General features: G+C 55.0%; 4 protein-coding genes across 4 annotated transcripts; 1 reads left to right on the forward strand and 3 right to left on the reverse strand.

Annotated features, from left to right (window-relative positions):
* Positions 1–246: 246 nt before the first annotated feature.
* Positions 247–1,404, reverse strand: MAM_08345 (uncharacterized protein; the record flags this gene model as incomplete). The annotated part of the gene is made up of 3 exons (XM_040827143.1): positions 247–683; positions 742–1,282; positions 1,345–1,404. 3 exons carry the CDS (start codon positions 1,402–1,404, stop codon positions 247–249), a joined length of 1,038 nt encoding a protein of 345 aa, XP_040674847.1.
* Positions 1,405–2,106: 702 nt separating this feature from the next.
* On the forward strand, positions 2,107–3,328 carry MAM_08346 (Heat shock protein Hsp70; the record flags this gene model as incomplete). The annotated part of the gene is made up of 5 exons (XM_040827144.1): positions 2,107–2,269; positions 2,334–2,657; positions 2,717–2,760; positions 2,822–3,032; positions 3,084–3,328. The coding sequence occupies 5 exons, from the start codon at positions 2,107–2,109 to the stop codon at positions 3,326–3,328; spliced, it is 987 nt and encodes a 328-aa protein (XP_040674848.1).
* A 1,652-nt stretch (positions 3,329–4,980) lies between these two features.
* Positions 4,981–7,105, reverse strand: MAM_08347 (gamma-tubulin; the record flags this gene model as incomplete). Its single annotated transcript, XM_040827145.1, has 5 exons — positions 4,981–5,214; positions 5,287–5,751; positions 5,946–6,422; positions 6,577–6,743; positions 6,865–7,105. The coding sequence occupies 5 exons, from the start codon at positions 7,103–7,105 to the stop codon at positions 4,981–4,983; spliced, it is 1,584 nt and encodes a 527-aa protein (XP_040674849.1).
* Positions 7,106–7,484: 379 nt separating this feature from the next.
* Positions 7,485–15,436, reverse strand: MAM_08348 (nucleoporin nsp1; the record flags this gene model as incomplete). The annotated part of the gene is made up of 8 exons (XM_040827146.1): positions 7,485–8,020; positions 8,074–11,427; positions 11,467–11,559; positions 12,131–12,162; positions 12,576–13,918; positions 13,985–14,193; positions 14,286–15,243; positions 15,314–15,436. The coding sequence occupies 8 exons, from the start codon at positions 15,434–15,436 to the stop codon at positions 7,485–7,487; spliced, it is 6,648 nt and encodes a 2,215-aa protein (XP_040674850.1).
* Between the last annotated feature and the right edge of the window lie 3,197 nt (positions 15,437–18,633).

Below are 18,633 nucleotides of genomic sequence, written 5' to 3' on the forward strand. Positions count from 1 at the left end.
ACAAAAAAAAGGAAAAACTGGTTTTCCGGTGTGCTCTTGGGAGACTATGCTTTCCCCATACAGCGAGGTCTCCCGACCGGCCTAGCTTAAGCAGTCGAGAGTTTGTAATGGTGGATAGTAGATACCAGCACCTATTGTCGAACGGCCGTTGCTTTGGAAAAAAACAAAGAATGGAGCAAAATGAAACGCAACCTGCAAGACTTGTTAACAGCAAGATAAAGGGAAAACATATTGTCGAGTTGCAGCTTAAACACTTTCGACAAGGACATGCGCAGGCTCTAGCACAACAGGTTCCATGTCGTCATTCCAAGGCCTTTTGATCAATGCTCCGCAAATTGTCAATGCCACGGAGCTGGATTCACGGCCCCCGTGCAAAACTCCATGGACTTCCAAGGCTGTTTCATTTTCACGGACATTGTTCTCCTGGCTAAACATTTCACAGGTGTAATGATCCTTGGACTTGCGCATGAGAAAGCCTAGTTGATACGCGTCCTTGCACACATCATGAATATCACGCTGCAGCTTGTCAAACGGTGCAGAGTTCTTCGCTTGTTCTCGGATGAGGCAACTGAGAAAGCTCATAATCGCAGACTCGACTCCGCCAATGTAATCATGCTCGATCTTGGTCTGGTCGATTGCTTTCATCGTGGCATGTCTCCAATCCACAATGGCTTCAGCCGGAACTAAGAAATTCTTTTAGCTACAGCTCATCACGTAGACTTTGAAACAAATGAAACCAACCTTGAGAGAAGCTCATGTATTCTTCAAGTTCTCCCAGTGAATACTCGATTTCCTGAAGGACATGATGATGCGTTGGTATGATGCCGAAGAGCTTCTGCTCAAGAATACGATCAACAATGCAGCTGAATATTTGCCCCCTCAATACGAAACCACGATCAGCAAGAGAAAGATCATTCCAGATATACCAGAGGTTATGCACCTCGGGGTGGCGCGGCGATCTGACAGATACGGACACGTCCATATCAAGGGCTTTGGAGTGAGCGATTGCTTGGATTTTCTGTCGGATGTTGGTAAATGTTTTCTTTATTTCATCATCCGAGACTCTCTCTGATCCCGTTTGATCAAGAATAATTTTTCTCAGCTTGTTCTTCTCTTTCTTGAGTTTTTCAATCTCAGCCTGGCTGTCACCATACATCTCTCGCAGCCCCTGAAGCTCAGTGCGTTGGGCTTTGAGAGCTTCAACGCAATCGTGCAGCTGTACTTGGAGTGTTTTAGATCGCAATTCAAATTTGCGTCGTTCTTCTTTCAAACGATCAATGCCCTGTGAGCTTTATTAGCTTGTTTTCCCGAGCAAGCTGGTGGACATGGTTCATGGACACATACTGTCTGAGAAGCTTCATGATTTCCAAACCAGTGAAGAATCCGGCTAATAATTGAATCCATTACCCCCCCCCCCCAAGGCTTATCAAGGACGAATTTGCAGACTCAGTACTAGGACGGCAGTGTTGGTGTCTCGCCTCCGCAACGGTGTCGAGGACGAGATCTTCCCCTGAAAGCTCACTCTGAGCATCCATGACGGTCGTTTTCTCTTTTTTTGAAAAAGAAGAAGAGGAAGGGGAAGAGGAAGGAGAAGAGGAAGGAGAACAGGAAGGAGAAGAGCTGGACTACCTTTGCTTTAGAGTAACGGAGAGGTAAGACTGGACAACTTATTCTCACAATCGAGGACCTCTAGGGCGACGACGCGAATGCAAACAGCGGACATGAGACAACTCAGAGGCCGCTCAGGTTGTTCTTAGATTCAGGTCAAGATTCAACGCATCATGCGATCTTCATGGCGTTTGGAGTTCGGAGTTCGGCGCTTGGCAGCCGCCAAGTCAAAGTTGCTCACTTGCAATAATTTTTTTTCGCCAGCTGTTTGCCATGTGTCAGTCACCTGTCAACCAGCTGTTGGCCTGCTTCACTGCCGCAGGTCGATGCTTTGTGGTGCATCATCCGTTGAAATACTTGCTTTTCCTGGATGCTCTTCTCCTAAAATATCTATCGCAAAGAGTCTCTCCATCGCGGCTACCACGTAACCACGACAATCGTACTTCGGACCCAGTCAACCTCAACAACTCTATTGGAAAGCCCGCCATACTATCGACCATGGCGAAAAAGCGTCGGGTTGAGCGTCCGCCCCGCACTGAGGAGTCTGAGTCGAGCGAGAAACTGGTAATTGCTCTGGATTTTGGAACCACGTACTCTGGTGTTGCATTTTGTTTTGCGAACCAGTACGACGCAAAGCCAGCGGCCATCATGGATTGGTCAGGTAAAAGCCCTTGGAGAACTTGGACATCAACTTCAATTCTGACGCTTGCCCATTGAATCCGCAGGACATCGCGGGATATCTGTACCGAAGATTCCCACTGTCATTGCATATGACAAGCAACGGCCGGATGTTTTCAAATGGGGAGCATCTGTTGACGCCGCCGACCCTAGCATCGTTGGCATCAAGCTTCTCCTCGACCCCGAACAGGGGAGACCAATGTACCTACCTGCCACGAATGCTAGAAAATACATCAGAATGCTTCCGAAACCACCTGTCAAAATTGCTGCAGATTTTATCGGAGCCATATACAGCCACGCTTTGGCTGAAATTTCCAAGACCGTGCCCAAGGCATACATGGAGCTATGCTCCAAAGAATTTGTCCTGTCTGGTAAGCGCAGCCCTTTTTCGGAAGCAAATGTTCTGATTCTGACCCCTGCCCCTCGACAGTCCCAGCTGTTTGGTCTGATGCTGCCAAAAACGCCACGCTACTAGTAAGACGGGTGTCCTCCGAACCATGTGCTGCGATGGCAGATGTTAATTATTCCGGATTAGGCTGCAAAAGAAGCTGGCATTCACCCAGTTACGCTCATCAAAGAGCCTGAGGCGGCTGCCTTACATACTGTCAAGGCACTGGACTTTTCCATCAAAAAGGGCGACGCCTTTGTCGTTTGCGATGCTGGCGGTGGAACCGTCGACCTCATCACATACGAGGTGCACCAGCTCGTACCGAATCTGCAGGTCAAGGAGCTAGTTCCAGGCACGGGTAAGTTTCGTTGTTGTGAGTCCTCGTAGACATCAGCTCACATTGCTGTAGGAGGTATGGCTGGATCCCTTGGCCTGAACCGGCGCTTTGCGCAAGCAGTGCAAAATCTTGTTGGTGACGAGCAGTGGTTCCCTCTGAAGAAAAGCAAGGCCTGGGTCATTGCTCAGAGACAATTTGACCAAGAGGTCAAGAGAGCCTTCAGAGGCGAGCCCGACGAAGAATATTTCGTCAACTTCCCTATGGCTGACCTTGAAGACGATCCAAAAGTGGCCTGGTGTCCAACACCTGGAGGATGACAGGGTAATGAATGTCTCGTGTCTTCTGATATTGAGTTCATGTTGACCTTTATATTGTAGAAATGATCTCACTCGGATTTTTGACCCCCTTATAGAAGACGTCTTGAGGCTCATCGAGCTCCAGGTGCTGGCAGCGAAGCTCAAGCGTCTTAGTACAGGTCTTTCGGTAGGTCAGTCAGCTCCATATCAAAGATGAAGTTAACTGGAAATAGGGAATCATGCTAGTTGGTGGTTTCGGCAGCAGCAATTACCTCATGCAGCGCGCCCAAAGCCGTTTCCCAGACATTCAGGTACTCCAGCCGCAAGACGCATGGGCTGCCATCGTGAAGTGAGTGTTATGCCGAGTCCAGAGGTCGTAACGAGGCAACTAATGGCTCTATTAAAGAGGTGCTGTGCTCTCCAAGCTCCCTCATCAGGCTACCGTAGTGAGTACCTCGGCAACCAAGCACTACGGGACTGAGGCGCTACATTGGTACTGTCCAGTTCAAGACGCGGGACAGTTGACAGAAGTCTGGCGAGACGGATCAATAAATGTAGCAAAAGTAAGTCATTTGATCTTTGTCCTATCGGTGCCTTGGTGGCTCATCTAATCTTGACGTCAAAAGATGACTTGGTTCATAAGCAAAGGAGATGATATCCAGCGCGACCAAAAAATCAAGTTTCCTTTTTTTAGAACCCTCGAAAGTGATTACACAGACGTCGACCTTATTTTCTGTGACAAACTTTACGAATGCCACGATAGGTATGCCTTGATCCATCCGTTCTAAGCCAACATTTCCGCTAACGAATGATTCTAGTTTGGCCCCTATCTATCCCTGCCCAAAAAAAATGCGGGCAAATTGCTCGGTGCGATCTGACCTTACCAGCGTGCCGAAATCTCATCTTGTCCGAAAAATAGGTTTGTTATGCTCCGTGCCTAACTGCTCATTCTATCCATGACTGAGCTCTACTGACGGGTTCCATGCCGCCTTTAGATCTGGCTGGGCTGACCTAGTACGCCGAACACTCAATTTATGCGCATTTCCAAGTCTCGCCATTTTACTAACGTGGAATCCGTAGCTACGAAGTGCACTTCCACCTTGTCGTCTCGATCGAGTCCGCAGTAATGACATTTTCCCTTGAAGTCGATGGCCAAACCATGGGATCCGTCAACGTTGACTACGAGTAAGCCGCTTCGTTCCGACGACGATCCAACTGATTCAACCTGCGTGTGGCGGACCCATCACAAGTCAAGTTGAATTTAAAACCGCTTTTCCTTTCCCGAGTGTTCAGCCCACACTTTGCGATATTACCAAGCCCCAGGATACATAGGTTACAACATGTTTTGCGAATTGACTGCAGATGCCTCCACTTGCTGCCAAGCCCGAACAGAGGCTAAATTTTGCGCGCAAGGGCGCACTCAGGCTTAGGTCTTGGGTATGGCACTACTTTTCGAGCACCCACCAAGTTTTGTTTTGTGTTGGTAGGAAAAACGTAGAGTAGCCAGAGCAACAAAACATTGCCACAAATCGGGACTTGAACACAAGACATTGGCCATGTTCAACCATCAATCCATCGTGACCTCATCGTATGCATGCCTAGCAGGATATTAACGCGACCCAAACGCCAGACCGATACCTCCGCAAATGACAAACAAACCCCCAGTATCCCACTCACCCCATCATCCTCCTGTCCGTCTCCGCAGAAGTCGCCTTCTCCCCATTATCAGGACTCAAGTAGTCCGCATCCTCGGCAGCTTCATACTCGGCAATCAAATCAGCCACAACCTCCCTCGCCTCGTCAAACTCGTCGAGGTTTTCCGCAAACGGAGCCGTCTTCTTGTATCCTTCCATGAAGGCGTTGCGCTTGCGCATGCCGTCGTACTGCTTTACGATGCGTTTAAACAACTACCCTGACTGTTAACACGGCACGTCGAAAAAGACAAATCACAACCGCTGGCGTGCGCGCGAGGAACATACAGTTGCAATGCTGGTGTGATTGGCAAGCATGAGCCCACTGACCCTGTGGCTCATGGGAATGTAGGGACTTCTCTTGGTCAGGGCGACCTGGATGCTCGCGGGGCCCCAAGGAATAAACGTCGCCAGTCTACGCTCCCGAATGCGCAGGAGGCTCTTGTGGACGTCCGTGGGGTCGACCTCGCCCTGGATCACGTTCAGGATGGAAATGTAGCAGCTCTTCTTGCCGGGGACGGTAGAGACCATGCGGTTCTTGGGCTGGAGGAGCCGGCGCATGACGTCGAGGACGGTGGTTTTCCGCACAGTCTTGGCCTGTTCGACCTGGTCGCCCGTGAAGGGGGTGTAGGCCGTCATGAGGAAGTGGCATCTCGGCGTCGGGATGAGGGACGCGAGGATGCTGACGAGGTCGTTGTGCATGTAGCCCGGGTATCGGAGAGTCGTGGTGCTGGCGGACATGACGGTGGCGACCTGTCGATGTCAGCAACGCTCTGGCCTCCCTCCACAATGTGTTGATTCATTACGTCCTCTCAGGCAGGCCACACGGCGCAATGCGAGGACACAATGTCGAGCATCTCCCCTGCTGACAGAGCCAGCTCGACACGCAGCACATGCCAGAAAGAAAAAAGAATTTGAAAAAATTTAAAAAAAATCATCCAACATACCAGCTGGTTCGTCTGCCCAAAGCTCGGCTCCTGAACATGCAGCCTGTCAGCCGCAATATGCGACAGCGCGCCGTTGTCCAGCACCACCACCGAGTCCGCATTCTGCGTCAGCCGCCTCATCGACAGGATGCTGTTGTACGGGTGCACCACCACGTCGCCCGAGTTCGTCGTGTCCGGGAACACCGAGTACGTCTGGACAATCTTCTTGGGGAAGCGGTCGTTGAGCCGCTCCAGCAGGAAGCTGCCCAGTCCGGAGCCGGTGCCGCCCGCAATCGAGTGCAGCATCATGAAGCCCTCGAGGGAATCGCTGCCGTCGGCCTCGCGGTCAATCATCTCCATGATGTCCTCGCAGACGGCCTCGCCGGACTGGTAGCCGTCGCCCCAGTTGTTGGCGGCGCCCATGCCGTTTTTGCCGACGTAGAAGTTTTCCGGGTTGTAGATGTTTTTGTAGGGCCCGGTTTGGATGCCGTTGATGACCTGCGGGTGTTGTTTTAGACTCTTGGCTGCGCTCGCGGGCCGAGGGGGGATGGAAGACTTCTCGCTGCGCTCGCAAGTCGGCGAGGGAATGGACAAGCTGCCAGACAAGTCTGCCCCCCTTCCCCCCCTTCCCCTTTTAAAAACCAAAACATACCCGTGGCTCAAGATCAATCAGAATCGCCCGCGGGATATACCTCGTATCGTCGCTCTGGTAGTAAAACACATCCTTGCGGTCGCCCCCCTCGGTCGCGAAATCCTCCAAGTTGCCGTCCTGGCTGATGCCATGCTCCAGACACAGCTGTTGCCAGAACTGGCTGCCGACTGTGACAAGGAAGGAGAAAAGAAGAAGAACGAGGCCCAGCAGTCAGCAATCGCCTCGGGCATCCCGCCTTGTGGGAGAGGGAGAAGGCGGAGGGGGTGGGGAGGGCCAAAGAATGCTTACTGCTGTTGCCGCACTGTCCGGCCTGGATGGTAATAATCTCCCTGCGCGAGTTAGCTTGGAGCCCGCAACCACCGGCCGGTCCTCCAGGTGGTCGGGAGAAACGAACCGTGGCATCGTGGCTGGCTGCAAGGGACGCTGCGAGCTCAAAGAAAGTTGCCGTTGCCTCGAACCCCCACGACGCGACGACGCGACTGACGGGTGGGAGGACGTCGCGCAACGAACAAATTATGTATGTGTGCATTGCGCGTTGTGCATTGCGTTATGCATTCATAGTCGCACATGGATGGCCCACACACCCAACCCCCGGGCCCTTTTCACCGCTTATTGGTACCTACCTAAGGTAGGTAGTTACCACGGGCACGTACATACGGTATATATGCATAAACGAAATGAAATACAGGTTTCCATTTTACAGAAAATATACACTCCCAACAGCACATGCTTAATCTTTGGCAACTTCCAAAACAATTGCAACTGTAATGCTCTAGCAACGCCGTTGTTTTTGATGCTCGTGATACCTTACCTGTCTCTGTTGCCAATCCAACTGGCAAAGTGGAACATGCGCCTTTCCCATGCTCGATATCGTCGGTCCTTCCACCGTACTAATTCCACTGGTTTTGTCACTTCTTGTTGGCTTCCTTGTTCTTCTCCATTGACTCTGCTAGTTCCTTGGCAAGATCTTTTGTCTTGACCTGAATCATCCACGTCTCCAACCCGTCCCCCTTTTCGTTCGACGTTGTCAATTTGACGTACTTTTCGTCTGCCTTGTATGTCAAGTTTGGCAGCAATGCACGGTTGAGAGCCACGTGGCCGCGCGGTTCGGCGCGCAAGAGCAGTCGGACAAGCTTCGTGTCCCGGTGCTGCAGAAGCCGGAGTTGTCCTACTCCCTGCGTAGACCAAGGGCTCTTCGACTTGGGTTTGTCCTCGTCCAACCTCTCCGACGCCGGAACAAACTTGAGAACCTTGGCTCGAACTTCATGACGTACTTCTTCCTCGTCGCTGACGCCGCCCAAGAGGTCAATCTGCTCGTGTTTCTCACCATCTTCTTCCTTCGCTTCGCCGTCTTTGGCCGTGTCTGCTTGCATCAAAGGCTCCGGAGTCCCAGCGGCCGGCGTGGTGGCCAAGCTGGAGCCGCCCCCGAAGTTCAAGGGAGAGTCTACATCCGTCGCTTTAGCGGCGCTATTTTCCGGTTCGGAAAAGGAGACTTACTGGTCCCGGTGGTTGTAGATCCACCAGCTGGCGGCTGGAGGTTGAAGGCCGGGACAGCTTGGTTGGAACCAAACGCGGAACCAGTCCCCTGTGGCGCGGCGCCTCCAGCCGAGAAGTTGAAGGGGGCGCTGCCCGATCCCGAGGCGCCACCAAATATGGGAGCTGACGTGTTGGTACCCTGGTTTGCTCCGAATACAAGGCCGCCGGTGCCAGGTGGCGCGGGTGCGTTGCCGCTGCTGCCGCCGAACAGAAAAGGCGAAGACGTTGCCGTCGGCGCAGGTGTGGCGCCAAAGGAGAAGGTAGCCCCGGAACCAGGCGCAGCAGCCGTCGTCGTCGCACCGTTGCCGCCTTCCGAGGAAAAGGGGTTGTTGAAGCCGCCCTTGGATGCCCCGTCGGTGCTTGCGCCGCCAAAGTTGGCGCTGAAGCTGCCTGCGCCGAAACTGGACCCAAAGGCGGAGCCAGTGTTTGACGGTACACCACCAAAGATGGCGCCGGCGGTGGCAGTGCCGCTGCTTTGCGTAGGTGCTGATGACGCCGCAAAGACGTTGGACGTAGAAGCTGGCCGTTGGCTGGCTGCACCAAAGTTGAACAGAGGGGTTGAGCTCCCGCCTGCGTCACCACCATCAGCCTCCTTTTTGGCAGGAGACGGGTCATCCTGTTTCATGGGGCTGCCAAACATATTGTTTGCCGAGACTCCAGAGGGAGGTGACTTCGCCAGACCAAACTGAGGCTTGGGCGCAGTCGCAGATGGAGCCGCGGCGTTGCTGCCACCAAAATTGAAAATTGGCTTTGGTGCATCTGTCTTGGCCGCGGTTGAGTCAGTCGCAGCTCCGGACGCGGCTCCAAGCAGAAGTGGCTGCTGCGGGTGCGTAGTGGAAGACACTGGGGCACCACTTCCAAAAATGCTGCCCGAAGTGCTGGCAGGCTTGGATCCCAAGATGCCTCCGGCATTGCCAGTCGTGGGCGCGGCTGCAAAAGAAGAAGCAGTGCCAAACAGGGTGGCTGCGGGCTTTGGGGCTTCGGCGGTCGTGACTTTCCCAGGCTCAGGGGGATTGGCTCCAAACAGAGTAGATGAAGTCGAACCGGCAGCTTTGCCGGCCTGGCCAAGCAGATTGGACGTGCCGGTTGTTGTCGTCTCTGCAGACTTGGCTATATCAGGCTTGGCGGCAACAAGACTGGAGGCCGGGCTAGTGGCTTCAACAGCCTTTGTTGCTTCGGCTGTGGCTGGCTTGGGCTGGAGTGACGAGCCAAAAGGCGATGATACTGTTGTTGCGGGCTTGATGTCAAAGAGGCTCTCGTTGGGTGGTCGTGACTCGTTCTCCTTGTCAGACTCGCCACCATCCTGACCGCCCTGGCTCCCGTTGGCTCCCGCCGACGGCGCCATGGCAGCTGGCTGATCGTTCTTGGCGGTAGTAGAAGGATGAGACGTCGCAGTCGCCTTGGGAGCAAAAATGGAACTTGCGAAATTAGCACCCGAAAGGCCAGAAAGAAAACCAGTGGCAGCGGGGGTAGAGGATGGCGCGAATTTGATGGGTGTGGTTGATGGATTCCAAGTCTGGTCTGCAACGGTCGACCTCTCTGAGGCTGGCTCAGAGACCGCTTCAGAGACCACCTCCGACTCTGGTTCAGGTTCGGAAGCCTCGATCTTCTCCTCGACACGGACGGGCTGGCCATCGCTTCCCATGGTCACCCGATCGAACAAGCTGGCTCCGCCCTGCGATCCAGCATCTCCAGCACCGCTAGCGGCAACACTAGGCTCGTCACTGTGAGCAGCCCCTTGGCCTTCGTCCCGTTCAGAATCTGATTCGCTCTCGGCATCAGCATCGATGCCGCTGTTTTTAGCAGAGCTGGCGTCGGACAGGTAGCTAAAAATGTTGCCTCCAGCGCCTCCGTGGCCAGTCTGGGTACCGGAGGGCTTCAGATTGGTGAGGACAGAGCGAGCCAAGTTGCTGCCTGCTGCTGGTTTGTTGGTGCCAAAGGGGTTCGGCTTGGAGGCCGGTGCGGGAGCTGGTCCTTCAGCAGGTTTGGTGTTGTTATTGGCAATCTTCTCCAACAGGAACTTGGCAGACGACGGTGTCGACTTGTGCATCTTGGAGGGTTGTTCCTCGCTCACGGAAGCCTTCCTCTTGTTCTTGCCGACGGAAGGAGTCGAGGCGGTGGTCGTAACGCGGGCTGCGACGGGTTCGGACTCGTCGCCAACAGCTCGGCGCTTGCCCTTCGAGGCCGGCGCTTCTGAATAATCCTCGGCAGCCTTTCGCTTCTTGGATGCGACGGGTTTGGAAGGGGTCGTCTCGGATTCTTCATCATCAGGCTCCGGCAGCCCATGCTCACGGCGCCACCTCTTTAAAACATCCTTGGATGGCTTCACGTTTTGGAATTCGTACAAGCCATATCGAAGAAGAATGATGCTTCGGCTCTTTTCAAACTCCTTTGCGAAGTTGATGACGTTCAACTTCCAGTCTTTTCTGGCAAAAATCTCGTTGGCAGCATATTTCAGCCGCCTCAGGTCGAGGACACAAAAGAATTGGCGACGCTGTTCTTCGTCAAGCTCGGGAGGACAAAGGTGTGCCAGGAACTGATCCGCGTAGATGGAACCCTTGGCGTTCCAATCCTTGGGAACCTTTTGCGTCAATACCTCGCCCGTCAACTCTGGCGGGGGTGAGGCAATGCGCATGGGGAACAGCTCCTTATTTGTGGTCTTGGCTGCCATGCCGCGAGGGGTGGCTTGCGCCATGGAGTTGCGGTAGACACGCGACGGCTCTGGGGTAGCGCCGGGAGCAAAGACCTTCTTCATCGTGCTATTGGGAATGCTCGGAGAGAATGAGGACGTGGGAGGACTATCGGTGATGGTGGATGCTCGAAAGATGTTTCGTGCTGTGGCAATGGAGCTTTGATTGAGGCCGCTGGCCGGGGCGTCATCGCGGGTCGTCAACAGCTTCCTAGCTGATGAAGCAAGAGGTGTGCCCAAGCGCTTCACCGAAGAACTGTTAAAAGGCGATGAAGCAGCATGCGCGCGCTTTGCGAAGGGAAGCGGCGCTCGAGATCTCGGGGTGCCATTGGTAGTGGAATCGACGACGTCGTCGCCGGGGATAGAGAACGTGACCATTCTCTCTGGTGGCAAGGAGAGGATGGAACTGAGGAAAGAGAGGAAAACAGTGCCGAGGGTCGAGAGAGCGTGCTGCGAGAATGGAAACAAAGGGGAGGGGGATGGTGTGATGAAAGGGAGGTGATGGAAATGAAGATTGAGAGGAAGGAGAGAAAGGACACCAAGGGGATCGTCCCAAGTCGTCGTCAGGTTGAGATGTAAAGTGGAGCCCGGGATTCGGTTTGGGGCCGTGTCGGAGGCTCGTGAAACTTTTTTTTTTTTTCCCCGCGGCCGAAGAGTAGGAGTACCTGTGAAAGAGAAGGTCGGGAACTTGAAAGAATCTGCCCAGAATAGCAGAGCGACCAGACCAGCGAGCGGCTCTACCAGGTTTGCAAAGCGCGCTGCAACCTAGAGAGATGATGGACAATGGTCGCTGCGAATAAGGATGGATGCAGATGCGCGAGAAGTACGGAGTAGTCGCATCTGTTCGCAGGCCAAGAGGCGCCGTGTTGGTTTTTACGGGTTGCGGGATGCGGATGGAGATGGAGATGGAGAGAGCGAGTAAGAAGTGAGCGGGTACGGAGTCGTCGACCAGGTGCCAATATTTTTAATTTTTTTTCCGCCCCCCCTCCCTGGTGGTTGCGCCTGGGCCGTCACCAAGGCCACTGCGCTCGGAAACCACCACCCAGAAGCCTGGAAAGTCTGCACCACCAATGGGAAGGGGTCACCGGCCGCTGTGGTTGGCCGCGACTTTTCCAAGTCGGGCCCACACTGGTTCGTCCCCGGCCCGCCCGCTGCGGGAATCGAGTACTACATACTTCATACTACCACTCCGTCCTCCGTACACAGTTCAGTCCGTCGCGCGACCGACCAGGGCGGTGGCAATTTGGAGGCCGTTGCAGCTTCAGAATCGCTGCCTCGAATTCAAGGCGTCAAACTTGTCCAGGCAACCTTGTATCTCTGGCTACTTACCACTCACTGCCCTGCTTGGTATAGCCTGCACTCTGTGCACGTGTGCACGTATGCTTCAACATCACGAGACCTGTCTTGGCCGCGACTTCAGGAGACAATAACCACAAATGCACACATCAGGCACGCTTTTCTTCAAGTCTCAGCAATACCAAGAGGTCGACTTGAAATCCTATCTGGTGACCTAGATAATTAAACGAATGATGTTCTCTCCCCATCTCGTGTTCTGTGCTTCCGACTCGGCTTGGATTGATGAAGCGTCTTTGCCAGCAGAACCGTGGGCTGCGTAACATGGACTTGGCCTCAAACCCGTTGATGGAGAAGACAAAAGCAATACAAGGAAAAGCAACAGTTCAGCTGGTAATATAACAACACACAGACAACAGCACACATCCCCATCGGCGGCCACGCTGCTGGTCTTCACGAAGTGGTATAGGCGCACACTTACTTCCTCAACACCTTCTTCTCCTGTTCTTCCAGAAACTCCTCGTCTGAAGCATCCAAAATGTCGTATTCTTCATCCGTCATGAAGCCATCCTCGGGAGCATCCCACTCGTCATCTTGTTCACACTCTTCGTGACCCTCCTCAGGGGAAGTGGTAGAGGTCTCCGTCTTGGCGTCCTCGTGGACGCTGGCGCTCGGCGACTCCTTCTCGAGCTTGGGGAAGATCATGACGCTGCTGGATTGGCTGGGCTCGTCGGCTGACTTGGCCTTGACTGAACTCGTGGACGACAGAGTCGGCGGTTTGACTTCGGGGGGGGTAGCCGCTCGAACATTGACCTCGCACCACAAACGGTGTCCGAATCTCATGCCGTCAGGGGTTGTGAGGCGCCAATATGAGATCATCTTACCCGAGTGAACCGGTGTGCGGAGCAGAGCGGTGAATGAGCATTCTTGTCCGGGGGCAAGAGGAGCATAGCAGATGGTAGACTCGGAGGCAGAGACGAGTTCGGAAATACCAGCCGGATGAGAAGAGTCAACGTGGCCCATGTAGTCACCGCCAACATACTTGAGGCAGCAGCCGGCGGGCCAAGGAGTCTGGCCTTCGTTTCGAAGGACCCAAGTCTGTTCAAAGACATGGTTGGGGGGGAAGATGGTACCATCTGCCACAGCATCACGAAGGAACACGGCTCGAAGCTCCTCCTCCTTGATCAAGGGCGCAGCAGCCGGTGCAGCTGCAACGGGCTCGGCCGGCTCGAGCTCGGGTTCGGCAGTTGGCTTCTTGGCGGGGACAGGAGGTGGGATAGCTGCTGCGGTGGGCTTGACCTCGATGGCTGTGCAGTCAACCGGCTTGACATCGACGACGGTTCGCACGGCATTGACGCTGTTGGTGGCTGAAGAGTCCACGGCCTCGGTAGCCTTGGAGATGGGGCTACTGCATCGGTCGCCCATGGCAGGCATGCGCTTGCCGTCCTGATGCTCACCAGTTGTGGTGACACTGACATGACGAACGGGAGTCTTGAATTTGATCAGTGGGTGTGTCTTGTTGTGGTTATTGGCAGGGCTGGCCTCGCAGTTGGCACAGAAATCAAGATCGTGGCACACGGCACACTTGTAACGGATGCCCCGAATGTACGAGGTCACGGCATGGGAGGCACTGCACAGGGGGCCATCACAGCAGATGCCCATGTGCATAGGCTGGGAGATGACAGAGGTATGAGTGTCCGCAAGAGGTTCATAGATGGCTGCGAATCGGTGATTTGGATGCACAAAATGAGCATTCTCGGCACACTCGGAGCAGTAGTCCCAGTCGGGACAGTCGAGGCACTTGTGGCGGACCCCAGTGATGTACTGTAGTTTCAGACGTTAAAAATCAGACACTCTTGAAAGAAGCAGTCACTCGTGTCCTCGACTTACGGAATCACAGCCATCACAGATGGCGTGATGGATCTGGTTGCGGCCAGGTCTCATCTTGAGTCGTGCATAAGGAGGCATCTCACTGCCGAGGACAGCAGGTTGAAAAGCGTGCTTGGGGTGGTGGCCATGGGCATCCTTGGTAAAGCATGGCTGGCACAGGTCATAATCCTCACAGTCTAAACAGTGAATGAACTCGGGCTCGGGCAGTTCTGCGAGGTGCTGTCTGTTAGCAGGATTCCTCTCCCAAAATGGGGATCGCAACGGCAATCTCGAGCTTGATACAGCAAGATGCGCATCTTACCTCGTAGGCACTGGTTGCATGTACGCATGTTTCCCGTACTAGGCATTTGAGTGATTGAAGGATGTGTGAGGGGCTTGGGAGGGCTGAGAAGGCTAGGGGAGAAACGTTGGGCCGGAATAAAGGGCTGCTTCTCAAGCACCTCGGGGAGGCTACTTTCCGTCTCAGACTCGTCTACCCTGACAACGTCGTCCTTGGGAGTCACGGCAGTCGCGAGCTTGAGTTTGGGCGCAATGGTCTCAGTTGTGCTGCTAACAATATGGCCATTGTTCAAGATACGCTTGATCAGCCAGTGATCGTCGCTGTAGCAGGTTATGCCCTGGTCGACGCAGGACTGACACAGATCGAAATCGCCATCGTCACAGGTGGAGCAGTGATAGTGAGCATCTGGAATGCTCTGCTCGCAGCTGTTGCAGCACACGGCGAGCATGGCACCGGTGGCAGGGCAGTCGGCCAAAGGTGACTCGGACAGCTTGGGAGCACTGGATGTAGCAGCAAATGGCTGGCAGCTGGCCATGTGGGAGGTGAGGCTCGCGAGGTCATCGGTTGACTTTATGACTTTTCGAATGTGGCTGTGAAACTCGGCCTGGTGGTCCTGAATAATCTTGGCGGCCTCCTGCAACAGGTTTGAGTCGTACTGTTTTGAGAGGGTGGTGCGGCCAGAGCTGGCAGTATCGAGCGGTGTCGGGTCAGAGGTGGCAAGGTCAGGCCGCTCGACAGGAGTGGTCTGGGGAATAGTCTCGGAGGCATCTTTGATGGTGACGGGCTTGGGGGACGATTTGTCACTCTGGTGCAAGACGGACACACGGAGCTTGAGCTTCGACTTTGCCTTGGCGGCTCTGTACAGCTGCTTGTAGACGGCCATGTTGGAGGAGTCTAGCATGACATAGGCAGCGGCAGAGTCGGAGTAACGCTCGATCATGATCTTGGTTTCGGCGGGGATGTGCAGAAATGTCCGAACCTGACAGTGGCGTCAGTGATGGCGAGCAGGAGTTGGAGGGTGGAAGGTTTGCCGTCGGGGGTAGACTTACGTGCCCCTCAAGGAGGCCAGGGACCATCTCACGCAGAGCCATCTTTGCCCTGCGAGCGACACCCTCAAAGGTCACCTTGATGGTGACCATGGCATCGGGGCCGGGCGGAGAGACAGACGACATTTCGAGGACGAACGCAGTGTCTGTGCATAGGCAAAGGCAAAAGGTCAGCCAGACGCGGCGTTGGTGTGTTGGAAGTCGAGGATGAGGGCGGTCTCGAGAGCGGGAGTTCGGGGACAGCGTGGACCTACTGAGTCGGCGGTGACGAATCGACTGGGGCGGCACCGGGCGGCACTGGGGGGTTCTCTGCCTGGGGCAGCAGCGGAGAAGTGTCTTGTGTTTTCGAGTGCAAGGCAGGCAAGCATGCGCTGTGGGAAAAGCCAGGTGGTGGCAAGCAGGCACCTGAGCTGTGGAAGTGGGCGGCACGAGTGGAGTTCCCGCGTGCGCAGGCGTGGGCGGGGACTTGATTAAGTACTTCTACTAGTAGTCTGGGTGGCTTCCCCGCAGGCTGCAGAGTACTGAGAAGAGGCAGCGGTGACAATTACGCGGCGGCGGCGAAGGACGAGGAGGGTGGTCGAAGGGGGCGAGGTCTAAAACGGCGAGGCGGTCGGTGGCGCGGGGAAGAAGAAACATGGGTTTGGAAGCTTGAAATCTCAGAATTCTCGGGATACTCGAGACGCCACGCTGTTGTGCCGTGGGCGAGGGGCCTCGGGGGTGTTTAGTACTGGTGTTCAGTGTCACTGGACCGGGCCGAACAGCTGGCGCTGGGACCGCTGGGGGGAGGAAACTGCAGAGGGGGAAGACTGAATTATTCAGTTGGCTTAACTACCTAGTGGTTCATTGCTAACAAGTAAGTAACTAATTGGATGTGGCACCTGGAATCGGACGCAGATTTGGAGGAGTTGTGGACCTAAACCCGCCCTGTGCAGCGTCGGGGTCAACTGTGGTCTTTGGTCACGTCCATGACTTCCAAGTTGAGCGGACCAGGACTCTTTTTGGTCTCAAGTCTCAAGTCTAACAGGTACGGAGCAGCACGAGGCCTATTACTAAACGACAGCTGTCTCTCTCTCTCTCTTTTTTTTTTGGCTCTTCGGTTTTTCGGGCTTTCGGGCTTTCGGCTTTGTACCTGCTCCGTGGTCGGGTCGTACTCGTACTGTTCAATTCGCAAAAAGTCGGAACTACTAACTTAGTACGGAGCACTTTCGATGCAACACATCTGTCCTGTTGGACCATCAGACTCGAGCTCTCTCCAGAGCCAAAAACATCCGGCCCGCCGGCACAGCTTGATCCTTCGAGGTCAATTCCAAGTCCGGCCAGAGCGCTCCCAAAACATGAGACTCGCGGCCGTCCATCGAGCCCAAGCAGTCTGCTGCTCCACGCATGCCCAAGTTCCTAGTCCAGCCGAGGCTTGTTCCCTGCGCGGACTGCCAGGTACGTACTGCACAGCCACTGAGTGAGCTTAATCGCAAGGGAGAACAAGGGCGAGCCAACCGCGGGAAGGGTGGCTTGGTCGCGGCGGGCGCCAGAGACGGCTCCAACGTCACTACAATCCGTCCAAGTACGGAGTACCTGCCTCGGTACTCGGTACGTCACGTCACGTCTTGTTGCTGGAGTCGGACCGCCCGGCCAAAACACCGATACATCATACGACAACACCGCCGGCAGTTGGCAGCTTCTCCGTACGGAATAGCAGCACAGAGAGCGCAGTCAGTCCTGCTCCGTGCTCGCGATTCCGGTCCTGGTCGATGGTCGAATCCCAGACACGGCCTTGGCACAACGGCACTTCGCCTCGACGCCCGGCTGCTTTGCAAATGCATGCGTGCGTGCGTGCGTGCGTGCGTGCGTACGTACTGCTACTCCGCACTCCGCGCCACTGCTGCTGCTACTTCCTGGTACTACTACGACCTGCCCACCCTGCAACTTTGCGACCAGACCGCACGATTCATTAGCCGCCGCGGCGTACAGATTTCAAAAGTGCCGAGTACGGAGCACCTGGATGCGGGCGACGTGCCCAAATCACGGCCCCTGCCAAACAGTTTGCGCAGTCTCAGTCGCCGCCCATTGTGGTGAGTTGTGAGTCGTGAGTCGTGACGCCGGTGAGCCCAAGGCAAACAGACACAGCCACCAGAGCAACCCTGGCCTGGGTCCCCCAAGGGCCCAGAGTCCATGCAGAATTTCCCCGCGCTCCGCGTCTCTGACTGGTCGGGGTGGCCGTCTGGCAGATCCAAGGTGGGGACGCGGCGCACAGACCCAAGGCCCGCTTCCGGCTGAGCGATCCGAACCATGATGAATCCAAGATGCCTCGCCTCGCCTCGCCTCAGCATACGTAAAGTTACACGGTCCAAAATCAACCATGATCCATCATCCATGATCTGTCATCCTCTCGTTCCATCTCGTTCTCGGTGCCTCCCAGCATGCCATGCCGTGTGTTCGCAATCCGTACGTGCTCGCAGGGTGGCTCTGCATCCGAAACTCACCACCAAACTCCCGCCGCGACCACGTTTCTCACCAAGCAAGGCCGGCCGACACCGCCATGGCTGCACAAGATTGAGTGCGTCTTTACCCCGTACTTCAACGTCAAGGGAACCGAGCCCACGTTCCATGTCGAGCTTCGGCTTCGGCTTCGGCTTCACCAGCCCCAGACGGCTCCGTAGTCCTCCACAAAACGCCCCCTGTAGGCTGTAGCCGTTCACGCAGTCTGTCTCCCCGGCAACACCCCGGTACAGGTCGATCACGTGCACGTACACGTGTACGTACCAAAGGGTCTCGAGGAACAAAACACCATCCTGCTGATCTGCGGCTGAGATTTCCAAAAAAAAAAAAAAAAAAAGGCGATTTACGGATAATAACCTTGGCTTTGCCGCTTGGCCCTTATGGCCTCTGCTCGGACCCCTCGTCCCCCCAGGGCCTACATCACTGCTGCCTGGGGGCACAAGCTGCCTGCCTCGCCACATTCTATTAGTAAGTACCTAGGTAGTTGGTTGGTGGGTGGTGTCGACTCTGTACAAACCTTCTTTCTTGTTTAAAAAAGAGGGGGGAGCGGAAGAGGGAGAGGGGGAGGGAGAGGGAGGGAGAGGGAGGGAGATACGGCCGACATTGGCTACCAAGTAAGTTACCTAGGTACTTACCTAGGTAGGTAAGCTACCCGCCTGGTTCATCATCGAGCGGCCGGACGAGATAAAAAACAATTCACCACCACCAGGTCGTGACTCGTGAGCCGCACAAACGACAGTCCGTCTGCTCCCGATACTTCCGAGCATCACGTCACGTCGCCAATCTGCTGCCGCTTGCTCAGCGACCCAGCATGACTGCACATCACG

The sequence above is a fragment of the Metarhizium album genome (assembly GCF_000804445.1).
Source record: "Metarhizium album ARSEF 1941 chromosome Unknown scaffold_52, whole genome shotgun sequence".
Classification (NCBI taxonomy): Eukaryota; Fungi; Ascomycota; class Sordariomycetes; order Hypocreales; family Clavicipitaceae; genus Metarhizium; species Metarhizium album.